Source organism: Mobula birostris, chromosome 3 (genome assembly GCF_030028105.1).
Source record: "Mobula birostris isolate sMobBir1 chromosome 3, sMobBir1.hap1, whole genome shotgun sequence".
Classification (NCBI taxonomy): Eukaryota; Metazoa; Chordata; class Chondrichthyes; order Myliobatiformes; family Myliobatidae; genus Mobula; species Mobula birostris.
In genome coordinates, this window is record NC_092372.1 from 98,454,669 (window position 1) to 98,469,943 (window position 15,275).

At 39.9% G+C, this 15,275-nt stretch overlaps 1 protein-coding gene across 4 annotated transcripts in view; it reads left to right on the top strand.

Moving 5' to 3' along the window:
- wdfy3 (WD repeat and FYVE domain containing 3) overlaps positions 1-15,275 on the top strand; it is a 336,513-nt gene that overhangs the window by 193,221 nt on the left and 128,017 nt on the right. For all 4 annotated transcript variants that reach the window (XM_072253130.1, XM_072253132.1, XM_072253131.1 and 1 more), the window contains exons 20-22: positions 432-663; positions 7,431-7,591; positions 8,742-8,853. In XM_072253130.1, coding sequence (XP_072109231.1) covers positions 432-663; positions 7,431-7,591; positions 8,742-8,853 — 505 coding nt within the window. The remainder of the gene's footprint in view (positions 1-431; positions 664-7,430; positions 7,592-8,741; positions 8,854-15,275) is intronic.

The window sequence follows — 15,275 nt, forward strand, 5'->3', positions numbered from 1 at the left end:
AAAAATAAATGGAAAACTAACCAGGTCTCATGTTAACATTTTTGGACCAGATATAAACGTGATCAACTAGATCTGCTATCAATTGTATGTGTAAGAGATGCAATTATCCTTTAGAAACATCATTGAATCCCTTGCCCACCCTCACACCCTCACACTTTTTTTTTAATTACGAGAGCAGCATGGAGGTATGCTTCATTAATGACTTAATCCCGGATACCACTGAGGAAACTAGTTGTTTACAATGCAAATATTGTGAGGATTTAGTACCCATTCTACATTTCTGACTTTACATTTGGACTGCAAACTATCTTTGTTTTGCCAAACAGAAATAAATAAATTTTCATTCAAGTGTTAAATGAAAAACTTGATCTTTGCAGAACTGATAATTACAGGTATTGACCATCATATTTTGTTTGTATTTGTATTTCTAGCTTCACTATATCCACAGTTCACCTGGTGGGTCTGGATCTGCAAATCTGCCAGTTGTTAGTACGGTGTATGGCTACATTGGAACACCTCCAGCTCAGCGCCACATCTCATCCTTAATATGGCGTCTTGGACCCACTCACTTTCTGGAGGACGTTTTACCAGCTACCAGCATCAGTATCATTTATGAATTGGGACCAAATTATGTTGGTAGCTTCCAAGCTGTGGGTATTCCATGTAAGTAACATTCTAGATATCAAATTATAAAGTTCAAAATTAAACTGATTAAATTTTTGTTAAATAGAAAAGAGCTTGTTACTTTGAGTAAAGTATGTTGGTATCATTACATAACTGATTTACCCCAGCTTTTTGAGTATCTGTTGAAAAATCCTTCTCACATTTTGTTGTTTTGTCACATTAATTTAGGCACGATGTTCTGACACTCGTCATTGGTGTGACATTTTTCAGTTGCAGATTATGACTTAGATGTTCTTCAGCACTTTTATATGCATTCCCTCTCTTTCAGCAAGCTCAAGTAATAAATGTAAGGCTAAGATCAGGTCTGTGGACTGACTGCACTCTTCATCACAGTGGCCTTTATTTAGGAAAATTGGCAGGGTTAACAACATAACAGGACTTATTATTTGATCTACAAAGCTTCTTCAGTCAACTTAGTTCATTTTGTATCTCTTTTCTCAATTCTGATAAAGGTTTATTGGCCTAAAGCAGTAACTCATTCTTTCTATGGATGCTGCCTGGCTTGCTGAGCATTTTCAACATTTTCTCATTTTATTTCTGATCCCTGTGATACCCCACCAATAGCACTCAGCGGTTCTGAAATTGACTCCTATATTCCTGCTGTTTTCTGTTCAATGTTTGCACTAATATACAAACTCCTTGAGGCCTCATATGTTAACATTTCTGTAGTATTTTATCAGATGACCTAAAATATCTATGTCTTTAATGCTTATGCTTGTTGCATCTTTATAAAGAGTCAAACAAATTTGCTACATATTATTTCCTATTCATGAAACAATATTGACTCTGCCTAATTATTGGTTGTTAACTGTGATCTTGTTATGTCAATTTTTTGTGCAAATAATGGATGCCAGGCTAATAAGTATATAGTCAGTCATTTTTTCTTTTTGTCTTCCTGGTGGATGGAATAAGTATTGGTAATCCAGAAGATCAGTAATAAACACAACATGAGTGGATCTTTTAGCTTGTCATTATGATCTTTGGTTCAAACACCAATGGGTCCAGCTTGCTAGGAGCCAAGAACAAAGAGCTTATCAAGAGGCTAGGAGGAGCACTTCAAAGGAACTCCCAACAGCCATTCTATTCTTACCACTGGTTTCCCCAGTCTTTGCATTGCCATAGATTAAAAAGTTGAAAAGACAATTATCACAGTTGAAAATAACAAACCTCCGGAGTAGATAGTTTCCCTGTTAGAATTTCAGAACTTTCCGGAGCAGAACTTCAGATGCACATTCAAAGCCTAATCTCTCCATCTAAAAACAGAATATGGCAGACATTGTGATCATAACTGTCCTCAGGAAAGGCAGTACAACTGATTGTGGTAGTTGCAGAAAGGTCTCCCTGCTATCTGCTACAGGAGAGTCATTGTAAGCCTTCTCTTCATTTTCTAATGGCCATATATATCTTGTATACAGAGTGAATTTAGATATGATCCTCATTCTATGTGTGAGAAATCCTTCTTAAATTTGGCTACAATCAAGGGATCCTTTTCTGAGTCTGCTACACCATGGCATGCAGGCCATGATTATAGCAATGTGGACACTATAGATCCAATCACAGCGGGGTCAAACAAGCTCCAACTCTTTTCTCAGTCTTCCAGGTATATTGCTGTACTACAGCATACCTCATGAAGCTTCTTACTGGAGTGGAGTAAGTCTGCAGGTGAATGAGAAAGTGTTCACCTTCCATTGCCTCAATTCCAAAATGTGGAGGGTTGCTAATGTTGTTCCCTTGTTCAAAAAAGGGAGTAGAGATAACTCAGGAAATTATAGACCAGTGAGTCTTATTTCAGTGGTGGGGAAGTTGTTGAAAAGATCCTGAGAGGCAAGGTTTATGATCATTTAGAGAGACATAATCTGATTAGGGATAGTCAGCATGGCTTTGTCAAGGGCAGGTTGTGCCTTACAAGCCTGACTGAACTCTTTGAGAATATAACAAAACACATTGATGAAGGTAGAGCAGTGGATGTAATGTGTATGGATTTCAGCAAGGTATTTGATGAGGCTCCCTATGCCAGGCTCATTCAGAAAGTATCGAGGCATGGGATCTGAGGAGACCTTGTTTTGTGGATCCAGAATTGGCTTGCCCACAGAAGGCAAAGGGTGAAGGGTGGTTGTAGATGATTTGTATTCTGCATGGAGGTCGGTGACCAGTGGTGTTCTGCAGGGATCTGTCTGGGAACCCCCCCCCCCCCCCACCCTTTGTGATTTTTATAAATGACCTGGATGAGGAAGTAGAAGGGTGGGTTAGTAAGTTTGTTGGGGTGTGAGTAGTCTGGAAGGTTGTCAGGCGTTGCAGCGGGTCATCAATAGGATGCAGAACTGGGCTGAAAAGTGGCAAATGTAGTTCAGCACAGATAAGTGTGAAGTGGTTCATTTTGGTAGGTCATATTTGAAGACAGAATATAGTTTCAATGGTAAGGCTCTTGGCAGTGTGGAGGATCAGAGAGATCTTGGGGTGAGTGTCCATAGGATTGAGTTATCTCTACTCCTTGGGATTGAGTTCAAGAGCCGTGATGTAATGTGAACAGCTGTACAAGACCTTGGTCAAACCCCACTTGGAGTACTGTGTTCAGTTCTGGTCACCTCACTAGGATGTGGATACCATAGAAGGGGTGCAGGGGAGATTTTCAAGGAAGTTGCCTGGATCGGAGAGCCTACCTTGTGAGAATAGGTTGAGTGAACTTGGCTTTTTCTCCTTGGAGTGACAGAAGATGTGCTGTAGATGTCTATGTTCTATGTTACAGAACCAAAGTCGTTGCCAGATCAGTCATCATGCTGTAGAATATAGATGACACATGCATATGCGTTGGAGACTGAGTTCCAAGTTATTGACTGTTTCACTGAAGGATATGAAATAATAGACCTTGCCCTAAACACCTCCGAAAGTAAGGTGTTCTCTCAACCCAGCCACTGATCTAAACCATCTCACTCCCAACCTCCCTAATCAATAGAGGTGCACACTAAGGTTCTGAAAATGTGGCTGGAATTTCCATATCCTTGGAGCCACTTCTCGGCAAAGGCAGGTATCAGAGATGAAATTTTTTGCTATGTCTTTGTCGTAACATTTGGTTTTGGGAAAAAGGGAGTACAGTATGCCTAATGATCAGGGTTTCAAACTCTGCATGAAATTCGGATGGGTATGCTGCAGAAGTGAGTACGACCTGCAGGTTGCAATTCAAAGCACTGGAGATGTACAATTAATGCTGCCTGCACAAAATTGTCTACTGGCAGAATAAATGATCCTATATAAGTGTCCTCTCCCAGCCCAGCATCCCCGAGAATAGTCACAACATGCTGCAAAGAATAAGCAATAATATTTGCATACTTGATACCAATCTTCCAAATGCTTCCTCAACTTGGATAATAATCTCCATCATGGGAAAAGATTACCAGAACAGGAAGTGTTTCAAGTAAGTTCTCAAAACCACCTTGAAATAAATTAAATCCTCACTAACTCAAGGCAATTTTTGGCCCTTTCACCTTCTGTGGGTTAGTCTGTAGACCCAACACTGGCCTCCTCAGCTCTTTGGATGCTGTGAATCTGGAGTTTTGAAAGCATGTCTTGGAGCACAATTGTGCAGAAACAGGCCCTTCAGACCATATAGTTTGTGGCAAACTTTTTTTTTCTGCCTAATTCCATCTGTCCAAACACAGACCATAGCCCTCTTATACATGTGCCTATCTAAACTTCTCTTAAATGTTACAATTGAACCCACATCCAACACTTACAATGGCAGCTGATTCCACACTTGTAACACCCTGTATCCAAAACCTGTATTTCTAGTCTCATTCAACCTTAGGAGGAAAAGCCTGCATGTGCTTATTTTATCTATACTGGGCATAATTTTGCATATCTCTTATAATATCTTGCCTCATTCTCCTATGCTCCAAGGAATAAAGTTTTAACCCCTTAAACCTTACCCTATAATTCAGGTCCTCCTTTCCCAGCAGCAACCTTGTAATTTTTCTCTGTACTCTTCCAAACTTACTAATATCTTCCTTGTACGTAGGTGACCAGAACAGCATACAGTACTCCAAATTCAGCCTTACAAACATCTTATGTAACTTTAATACGACATCCTTGCGTCCTATACTCAGTACACAGACTTATGGTGGCCACTGTGCCAGAAGTTTTCTTTATGACCTTATCTACCTGTGACACCACTTTCAAGGAATTATAGATCCATATTCCCAGATTCCCTTGTTCACAGCACACCTTAGCACCCTCCCATTCACTGTTGTAAGTTCTACCCTAGTGTGATCTCAAGTGCAACACCTCACATTATTATCTGTATTAAATTCCATATGTCATTTTTCAGTCTACGAGGAGTGAATGATAAGTTCGTAGCCTAAGTTAGAAGAAGTCAATTTTAGAAAACCTAGCACACCTATTTTTCAACATAGTCCCCTCCTATATGTACACACTTAGTCCAGTGGTCATGGAGCATACAGAAGTGGTCCACAGCAGGGATGATTGATAAGTTCGTGGCCCACAGTAGAAGGAGATGAGTTATTAACTTCAAACTTTCTGCATTATCACTCAATGAGTTGAACTACATGTGCATGTAACGAGAGCGTCTTGGACCTCCAGGTGGTTCACAGCAGGGGTGATTGATAAGTTGTGGCCTAAGGTAGAACAAGGTGAGTTACACAGCTCTCGTTACGTGCATGTGCAGTTCAACTCTTTGAGTGAAAATGCAGAAAGTTTGAAGTTAATAACTCCTCTCCTTCTACCTTAGGCCACAAACTTATCAATCACCCCTTGTATTTTCCTGACTGGTCCAGATTATGCTGTAATATTTGATAACCTATCTCACTGTACACTGTACTCACTGTATAGGAATCATCTGCATGTTTGCTGATCCAGTTTACAACATATTATCTAAATCATTAATATATATGAATAACAACAGTGGACCCAGCACCACTCCTTGCAACTACCCACAGGGTCAAGAGCCAACCATATACTAACTTCTCACTGGCTTCTCCCACTAAGCCAGTGTGAAATCCAATGCTACTTCATCCAGAATGCTAAGCGACTTCACCTTCTGGTCCAGTCTCTCATGTGGCAGTTTTTCCAGGGCCTTGCTGAAGTATATGTAGACAAATCCACTGCCTTTCCTTCATAAATTTTCCTTGTAACCTTCTCGAAAAATTCCATGAGATAGGTTAGATACGATCTACCACACACAAACCGTATTGATTACAAAGTCATTGTTGATTTTGAGGAAAAGGTTTTGCCTCTGGAGCAGATCATGGCTCACTTAATACGTCTATCCATACACTCCTTTTTTGTAGTTTGTCTGACTTCTTTAAATACCCACTATTCAATCTTAGTCACATGCAGCCACACTGCTAGCTATACTTTCAAATCAAACCCAGTTGTACAAATGCATTCAGATACTCAGATTTTAGCTGTTTAAGCACTGCCCCTTCGTATCTCGCTTCACTCATTATCAATAAACTACTTTTTTCAGTGGCTATGTCCTGTTATTTTTAATCTGTAGCTTTTCTGCCACCTAATCTCTGCCCATGATTTCACCACTTCAGCTCAATATTTCAAGCTAATGTATAGCATGGATAAAGCTTTGTATTACATTTCAATGATGTATAGCACACAATAAAGCTGAATTCAAATGAGTTTAGATTGTATTAGCTAGTGGCTCAGCATATGCTCTTGTTTATAAAGGCTTCATTTCAATTGCTGCTTTTGGCTGAAGTGTATCAGTTAAGCTGCAAACTTTCTTTAAAGACAAGCTTGATAAGTGATAACAAAGAGTCCACTACCCATTACTTGTTGCATATTCTGCCGGAAATATAAAGATTATCAATTGGTTTAGTTGCTTCTGAACTGCTGCTGCATGCTGAATTTAGCATGATTCCATGTTTCAAAAGTAAAACAGTTTATAAAAAAAGAGATCAGATGAAACGTGCTTAGATCCATTGTGAAAAATGTGCTTGCACCAAGTTTTAAAGTATTGTTATTACAGCCACGGTAAGAGTTGAAAGATATCAGCCATAGTGATTTTGAATAATTGTTTTGGAAAGTGACATATACCTACAAGTTTTCAAGTCAAGTTTATTGTCATTTAACTATATACATATATACCGTCAAACAAATCAACATTTCACCGGACCAAGGTATAAAGCACAATAATACACAATAACTTAGGAAAATAAGAATTAAATCTGCAAATGAATTACACGTAAACAAAGTAAAGTGCAAGAATTAAATATTGTAGGGTAGGTGGCCGGTGACACTTTGACTGCAATGTGGCAGAGAGTTCAGGAGCCTATTGGCCTGAGGGAAGAAGTTTTTTTCCCATCTTGACCATTCTTGTCTTTGTGCATCAGATTCTCCTGCTGGATAGTAGAAAGTCAGAGGATGTTGGATGGATGGGAGGGATTCTTGACAATGCTAAAGGCCCTGTGTACTCAGCGCTCCTGTTAAATGCCCTTGAAGGATGGCAGGGAGACCCTTATGATCCTCTCGGCTATTCTCACAGTCCTTTGTTGGGACTTCCAGTCCAGTACTGTGTTGTTCCCATACCAGATGGACATGCAGCTTGTCAGGACGCTCTCAATGTCCTGACAGTGCATTTATACAAAATGCAAATTTTGTGAATAAAAAATTTTAGCTTCTTCTCCAGTGGCTTCTTTTAAATAGATTTGCTGCTTTCTTTGAATATGTATGTAACACTTTTAAAATTATTAATCTTATCTTTTTTTCTTCTTTTTATAAAGGCAAGGACTCAAAACCTGAAATGGCGATTTCATCTCCTATCAGCCTGATTCCTGAAGAGAAAGTATCATTTGCACTTTATGCACTATCAGTCTCTACACTTACGGTGGCCAGAATTAGGAAAAATTACAACAAAGTGGACAGCAAAGCAATAGCCAAACAGGTGAGTAATCATTCTGAGCCTTCCCTTCAAAAGAACTGTACAAATTAAAGCACTGGACCTGAGCCTGGGCCATGATCGATCCAGGCTGTTGTTTGCATCTTAATGCTGCTTTCACGGCTGCAGTTAAATTTTGTAGTCCTGAGAATTAAATTGATTAAAACTCCAGTTGTCCCTTTGATCCCTTGTTGTTAAAGGACTAATGGGCTCTAATAATCTCTTTAATGCTTTGGCAGGAATCTCAAGGGTACAGTTGAGTGTAATCTAACCAGTTCCCTCCTTTTTCAGAATTTTTAGGATTGCAACATTTTCCACTCTTGATCAGTGCCCAGATTCTCCTTGCAGAGAATGAGAGGTGACTTAATGGAGGCATACAAGATGATAAGTGGCATAGATATAATGGACAGGCAGAGGCTTTTTTCCCTGGACAGAAGTGGCTAATATAGAGGGGCATAAATTTAAGGTGTGGAGGGAAAGTGTAAGGCTGATTTCAGAGGCAAGTTTTGTAATGCAGCATGGAATGCACTGCCAGGGTAGAGGCATTTATATTAGGGACGTTAATGAGGCTCTTGGGTAGGTATCTGGATGAAAGAAAAATGGAAGGCTTTGTTGAAGGGAATGGTTAGATTGATCTTGAAATCGTTTAAAGGATCAGCAGAACATTCTGGCTTAAGGGGCCTATGCTGTTCTATGTTACGTGTTCTTAATAAAAAGTTACATTTTTAAGAAAATACTATTTATCCAAATGAAGTAGTAAAACCAGAAATGTATTCTGTTGTTAGTGCAACTAACATTATTGATTCTTGTGTGAACAGGAGGTTTAATTATTTCATCCTTCAGTTTGCAATTATCAATTTGGGTTTTCGTTTCTAATGGTAAAGCATCTTTTTGTGTGGGGCCGGTCAGTGCTGCTTATTTTTTTGCTTTCTTGGATAAGCATAAAAAGAAACCTGATTTGTGAAGAAAGAATAGCTTGAAGAAGAGGGCGCTTCAGTGAGGAAAAGTCAGTAAAATTGACTATTTAAGTTGAGCAGAAGTAGCTTATTTATATATTTTGCAGTAATGAGATTTTGCTGCTCCTTTTTCGGTTTTAAAGCAGAAGGGTAAATTTAGGAACTACTTAGCTACTAACTGTTTTTTCTGTGTTTTGTAGATGGCCATTTCCTCTCATGAAAATGCTACGCCAGTAAAACTGTTGCATAATGCTGCAGGCCATTTAAATGGACCAGCAAGAACTATTGGTGCAGCTCTGATAGGATACTTGGGTATGGTATCAATAAAACAATTAATTGACTTGCAATCAGTTACAAAGACTTGAATGATTTTAAACCCAATGTTGAAAGTTCAAATCCTAGGTTTCTCAGTTATGTGTAAGGAATAACTTTCTATCTGATGGGAACTTTTATTTTTTTCAAATACTCACTATTTTAATATCCATACTTTTCACAATGATTTGTAACCAATTCTTACTGTGCACATTATTTTCATAAGCATAATCTGGTCCAGTGGTGAGGCTTTTACACCATGTATGTACAAAATGATTAAAAGCAGGACTAGCCCTTTCTAACCTTTGAACCTACACCATCACTTAATGAAATTGTGGCTGACTTTTTACTTTATTACCACATGATTTCTTAAACTTTAAAAAGTCTATCAGCATCTTTCTTGAATGTATTCAGTGAATGAGAGCCACAGTCCACTTGAATGGCAAAAATTCACTGAGTTTTGGTGAAAAAAATTGCTTATCTCTGGCCTGAATGTGTGGCTGCTAACCCTGAGTGTGTGACTTCTTGTTCTGGACATTCTAGATAAGGGAGCTATCATATTTGCATCTATCTTGCCAAGGTCTGTAAAAGAAATTTTGTATATAAACTTGGAATTCAGGACCAGCTGTCTGAATCTCTCCTCACACAATACGCCTGTTCTTCCAGGACTCAATTTGGTTTTACCATCACTACTCTCACTTGATTGCAAGTACAGTTGACCTTCACTAATCTGACTACCTGTAATCCAGTTCCTTCGATAATCCAGCACTGATTATGCTTAATGCGATCCTTCTGTAATTCGTCATTTTCACTAATCTGGTGCTCCTCAGGTCCTAATGGTGCCGGGTTAGTGAAGGTCAACTTGTATATATCCTCCCTTTTTTAGGGAAATCATATGTGATCATACCAGGGCCCTATGTAATTGGAGCAAGGCAGTTGTATTAAATTCTTCTTGCAATAAAAACATGCCTTTCTAATTACTTGCTGTATCTGTAATTTGAAATTTCAGCGATTTTGGTATAATACCTCCTGAATCCACACATCTTTCAAACACCTGTATACAAAAATAGTTTAAAATAACTTTGCTAGTCTAATTGTTCCAATAAATCAGAACATAATTTTCATGTTTTTTGCCTATTCACTAAGTATATTTGCCTAAGTACATCTTTCTGAAGTCTTCCTGCATCCTTCACACAGCTACCAGGTTTGTATATCAGCAAATTTGGGTGTATTATATGACTCCCTCATCCAAATTATTGAAATTATTTGTGAACACCAATTCTAGCTGCACCCCACTTATCATCATTTCTTAAGCTAAGAATCCTGTTTGCTCTCTGTGTTTCCTCCCTGTTAACAAATGGTCATCCTATTACTAGCAACAGCATGCTTTGATTTTATTTAATGGCCTCTTGTGTGTCACCTTATCAAAAGTATTTTGAAACTCCAAATACACCATAAAACTGTTCCACTTTTATGTTTCTGCTAGTCAAATTTTTAATTCTTCCAATAAGTCCTCAAAATTATTTACCTTCATAAATCTAGGCCAACTTTGTCCAATTTTCTTAACATTTTCAAATTATCTTTTAGCTATTTCCTCATTAATAAATTCTTGGATTTCCTTAGTTCTCATCTCAGGGCTGATCTTTAGTTTCCTTTCTTTTTGTTGTCTCTATGCTTTTATACCATTCTGGAAACTATGTATTCCCTGTTCACCCTGTCTGCTCCCATCATCTCCCTCTGACTAACTAGGATGCTGTTTATTACTCAATTCAACATCCTTCTTTCCCCAGTATTGGTGCTATTGTTTCATAATTTGAACTCATATCCCAGACCACAGTTTTAGCGACACTTTAATTTCCCTGATCTTATTTCCCCGATGCCAGTTTGCACATTGTTTATGCAGGAAAGGAAGTCATTAAAATTCAAAAGTCAATGCGCTTATTTAAATAGTGACTATATTTTAACTGATGAATTTAAGATTGAAAATGGCCTCATCCAAGGAGCAATATGCAGTAGGCCCAGAAAAGATGAGCAATTTTCTTCAGAAAAGATACAGCAGTTCACCTTTATTCTGCATTGCATGTACCAGACATCCCACCCTGCAAAAACTCATTTCAGGGAGGTAGCACCCCCCCCCCATCCCCTCCCGTCGACCTCCAAGGGTGTATGTAATACTTTGTTTAGTGATTTTGTCTAATCTGTAAACCAAGTTGGGTATATGCAGCGAGTGTGACATTAAAATATGTACTTATATTATCATGTTTATTCTGTTACAACTTTAAGCAAATCTACAGGGAGTTTGGCCTCATCACGTAGGACATCAGTAGTGTAGCTCCTTAGCAGCCAGCCAGCTAGTTTAAATAATGTTAGCTGTGCTGTAATGACACCTGATAAACTCACCACAACATGTCTTTTACATTTTAATCCCCATGGGCAATAGAAGAGTCACTGTTGCAAACAGTGCAGCGAGCAACACTGTCATTATTTTTGAGGTCGACTGTAAAGCCCGCCCACAGAGAAAACTGCTAGCTCTACTTAGCAGGGGTCCCCAGCATTTTTTGCACCGCAGACCGGTTTAATATTAACAATATTCTTGCGGACCGGCCGTTTGGGGAGGGGGGGAGTGGGTGTTAATCACAACCGGAATATAGGTGATAAGTCAATAGCATCATAACATTTTAAGTAACGTTTGGATATTAAACACACAGCGCATATTTTCCCCGTATGAACATATAAAACCATTGCAACACACCCATATCGCTGAATCAGTGCAAGCCCTGAGCTTGTTTTCCTGCAACAAAACGGTCCCATCGAGGGGTGATGGGAGACAGTGATACTCGAAGGGGGTTCCTTATGTCCAGTCTATTCCGCAATTTAGTTTTCGTTGCATTCATTGTGGAAAACTCCGCTTCGCAGCGATATGATGTTGGAAATGGAAGCAATGTTTTCAGTGTTTTCATGGCTATCTCAGGATACTTAGCCTTGACTTTGATCCAGAATGCCGGCAGAGATGTTATATCAAACATACTTTTCAACCCGCCGTCATTTACAAGCTTGAGGAGTTGATCTTCTTCCCAGGCTGACATGGATGACGCGCGGGTAATGACCTCGCGTGCGTTCAAGTTCAACAGTGCGTGACAGGGAATGAGGAAAGGTGCAAATGACTCATATCGTTTCATATCGCCAAATCATATTGTTTCCTTGTGGCCTGGTGGTTGGGGGACCACTCTTAGCACGAAGAGAGACCAATCAGGATGTTTGCGCTCGCTCTCCCTCTCCTTCTCCCTCTTAAAAAAATCTACTTCCGGGATATTGTATATAATTTCCGGGCGTCAGGGAGCCACTATCAATATGTGGGAGACTCCTGGGTCTTCCGGGAGAGGTGGGATGTCTGATGTACCCTGTCTTCAATCTCACCCTCACTGATTGCCTATCTATTGGACATCAACTTTGACCCATAAGCTCTTTCATCGAGAAAGGCAAAAGGCTGCAAATACACAATAGCACCACCTTCTGCAAGTTCCACTGTAGATAGCACACCATCCATGAAAATAACTTACCATCTTCACAATATGTTGCTTCTGGAAATCAGTAATATCATCAAGGATGCCTGTCAGCCTGGCTATTAGTTTTTCTCTTTTTTACCTTCTGGGAAAAAATATATGACCTTGAAAGCCCAGATGTTCAGACTTAAGAACAGGTTTTTCCCTACTCTTTTCAACCTTTTGAACCAATCACCTCTTTCACACCTTTTCTGGGAGCTGCTGTGGTATTCTCACACTCCAAACTCCAGCTCTCTGATATTCCACTTTATTATCATGGTACATGTAATTTATTATCATAGTACATGTATGTCACCAAGTACAACCCTGAGATTCATATTTCTTGCAAACATACTTAAAAAATCCATTATGAATAATAACCATTATAAAGTCAATAAAAAACTACAACTTAGGTGCTCAACCAAACCAGTGTGCGAAAGACAACAAACTATGCAAGTAAAAAAAGAAAATAATAATAATAAATAGATAAGCAATAAATATTGAGAACATGAGATGAGACCCTTGAAAGGGAGTCCATAGATTGTGAGAACATTTCGGTGACAGGGCAAGTGAAGTTATCCCCTTTGGTTCAAGAGCCTGATGGTTGAGGGGTAGTAACTATTCCTGAATCTGGTAGTGTGAGTCCTGAGGCTCCTGTACCACCTTCCTGATGGCCACAGCGAGAAGAGAGCGTGTCCTGGTTGGTGGGGTCTGATGATGGATGCTGCTTTCCTGCGACAACACTTAGTGAAGATGTGCTCAATGGTAGGGCTTTACCCATGATGGATTGAGCTGTATCCACTACTTTTTGTAGAATTTTCCATTCAAGAGCATTGGTGGTTCCATACCAGGCTGTGATGCAGACAGTCCTTGTACTCTCCACAGCATATCTATAGAAGTTTGTCAGAGTTTTAGATGTCATCCCAAATCTTTGCAAACTCCTAAGGAAGTAGAGGCACAGCCGTGCTTTCTTCATGATTGCACTTGTGTACTAGGCCCACAACAGGTTTTTGAAAATAATAACCCCGAGGAATTTAAAGTTGCTGACCCTCTCTCTCCACCTGTGATCCTCCAATGAGGACTGGCTCATGGACCGCTGGTTTCCTCCTCCTGAAGTCAGTAATCAGCTCCTTGGTCTTGCTGACATTGAGTAAGAGGATGTTGTTATAGTACCACTCAAGATTTTCAATCTTCCTCCTATATGCTGATTTGCCACCACTTTTGATTCAGCCTACGACAGTGGTGTCATCAGCAAACTTGAATATGGCATTGGAGCTCTGTTTACCCACATAGTCATAAGTGTAAAGCAGCTAGATCAGGCAGCTAAGAACACAGCCTGTAGTGCATCTGTGCTGATGGAGAACCCGGAGAAGATGTTATTGCCAATCTGAATTGTCTGGGGTCTGCAGGTGAGGAAATCGAGGATCCGTTCACACAAGAAGGTATTGCGGCCACAGTCTTAAAGCATTTTGATTAATTTTGAGGGAATGATGGTATTGAATACCGAGCTGTAATCGATAAAGAGCATCCTGATGTATGCAGGTTTGCTGTCCAGATATTCAAGGGTTGAGTGAAGGACCAATGGGATGGCATCTGCTGTGCACCTGTTGCTCCAATGGCAAATTCGAGTGGATCCAGGTCACTTCTTACTTAGGAGTTGACATGTTTCATCATCAACCTTTCAAACACTTCATTACTGCAGAAGTAAGAGCTACTGGACAATAGTCATTGAGGGAGGTTTTTACATTCTTAGGCACCAGTATAATTGAAGCCTGTTTGAAGCAGGCAGGTGCCTCAGACTGCCAAAGCGAGAGGTTAAAGATCTCAGTGAACACTTCAGCCAGTTGATCAGCATAGGTTTTTAGTACTTGGCCAGTTCCACCTTCTGGGCTGGATGCATTCTGTGAGTTCACCGTCCTGAAGTCTGCTCACATGTTGGTCTCAGATCCTGATATCACATGATCATGGGGGGTTCTGGAAGGATCTTCAAGATCCTGAAGAAATACTGGATTAATTCCATCTACAAACCCATAAGGAAGCTCAAATCACAGCTTATGTGGGTCAAAGATGACCTGGGACACTCAGTTGGGCTGGCGCTTACAGGATTCCCTGTGAACGCAGAACAGTGTCTATCAGCCAGATGGGATGCACGATGGAAACCCACATCAAGGAGCACAGGAGGTGTATCCATTTCTTACCTGGAGAAGTTGGCAGTAGCAGAACACTGCATTTGCAATGGCCATAGGATTGATTTCGACAGCCCAAAACTACTGTGCCGCACCAGTGGCTTTTGGGACCTCCCGGTAAAGGAAGCTATTGAAATAAAACTCGAGGAAAAGAGTTTTAACAAAGATGGAGATCTCGCTCTAAGGAAGAACTGGAATTCGATTGTAAACTAGGTGGGAGAGAGAAAACCTGATTGAGGACTAATCAATCTGGAGGGATGGACAATGGAGGTATAAATGCCACTGGACTAGACGAGCCCGGGCATCATCCCTAATGAAGATGGCAGAGTTTGTCATTGAAATGTCAGTTAAAATTGACACTTGTACCCGGCTGGAAGCCCGAGATGAGTTTATTTGTCATGTATGCCAGAAAAGCACTGGATGCTTTTTCACTGTGTGTGCTATTTATTCTGTGAGCTTTAAGCGAACAAGAAACTTTATTGCACCCTGGTGTATGTGATAATAATCTAATCTATTCTTTTATAAATGTCAAAACCCTGAAAATATTTTGACAATAATATTGTGGGACAGTGGAAGTTCAAGGAAGATCGCTATCATGAGGAGTGACTTGTTGACTTTGTTAGCATCTGCCAAAATGTGTAATTGTGTAGGGGGTGAAAAATACTTGCAGCTTAAGGTGAATCCTTAAGCTTCA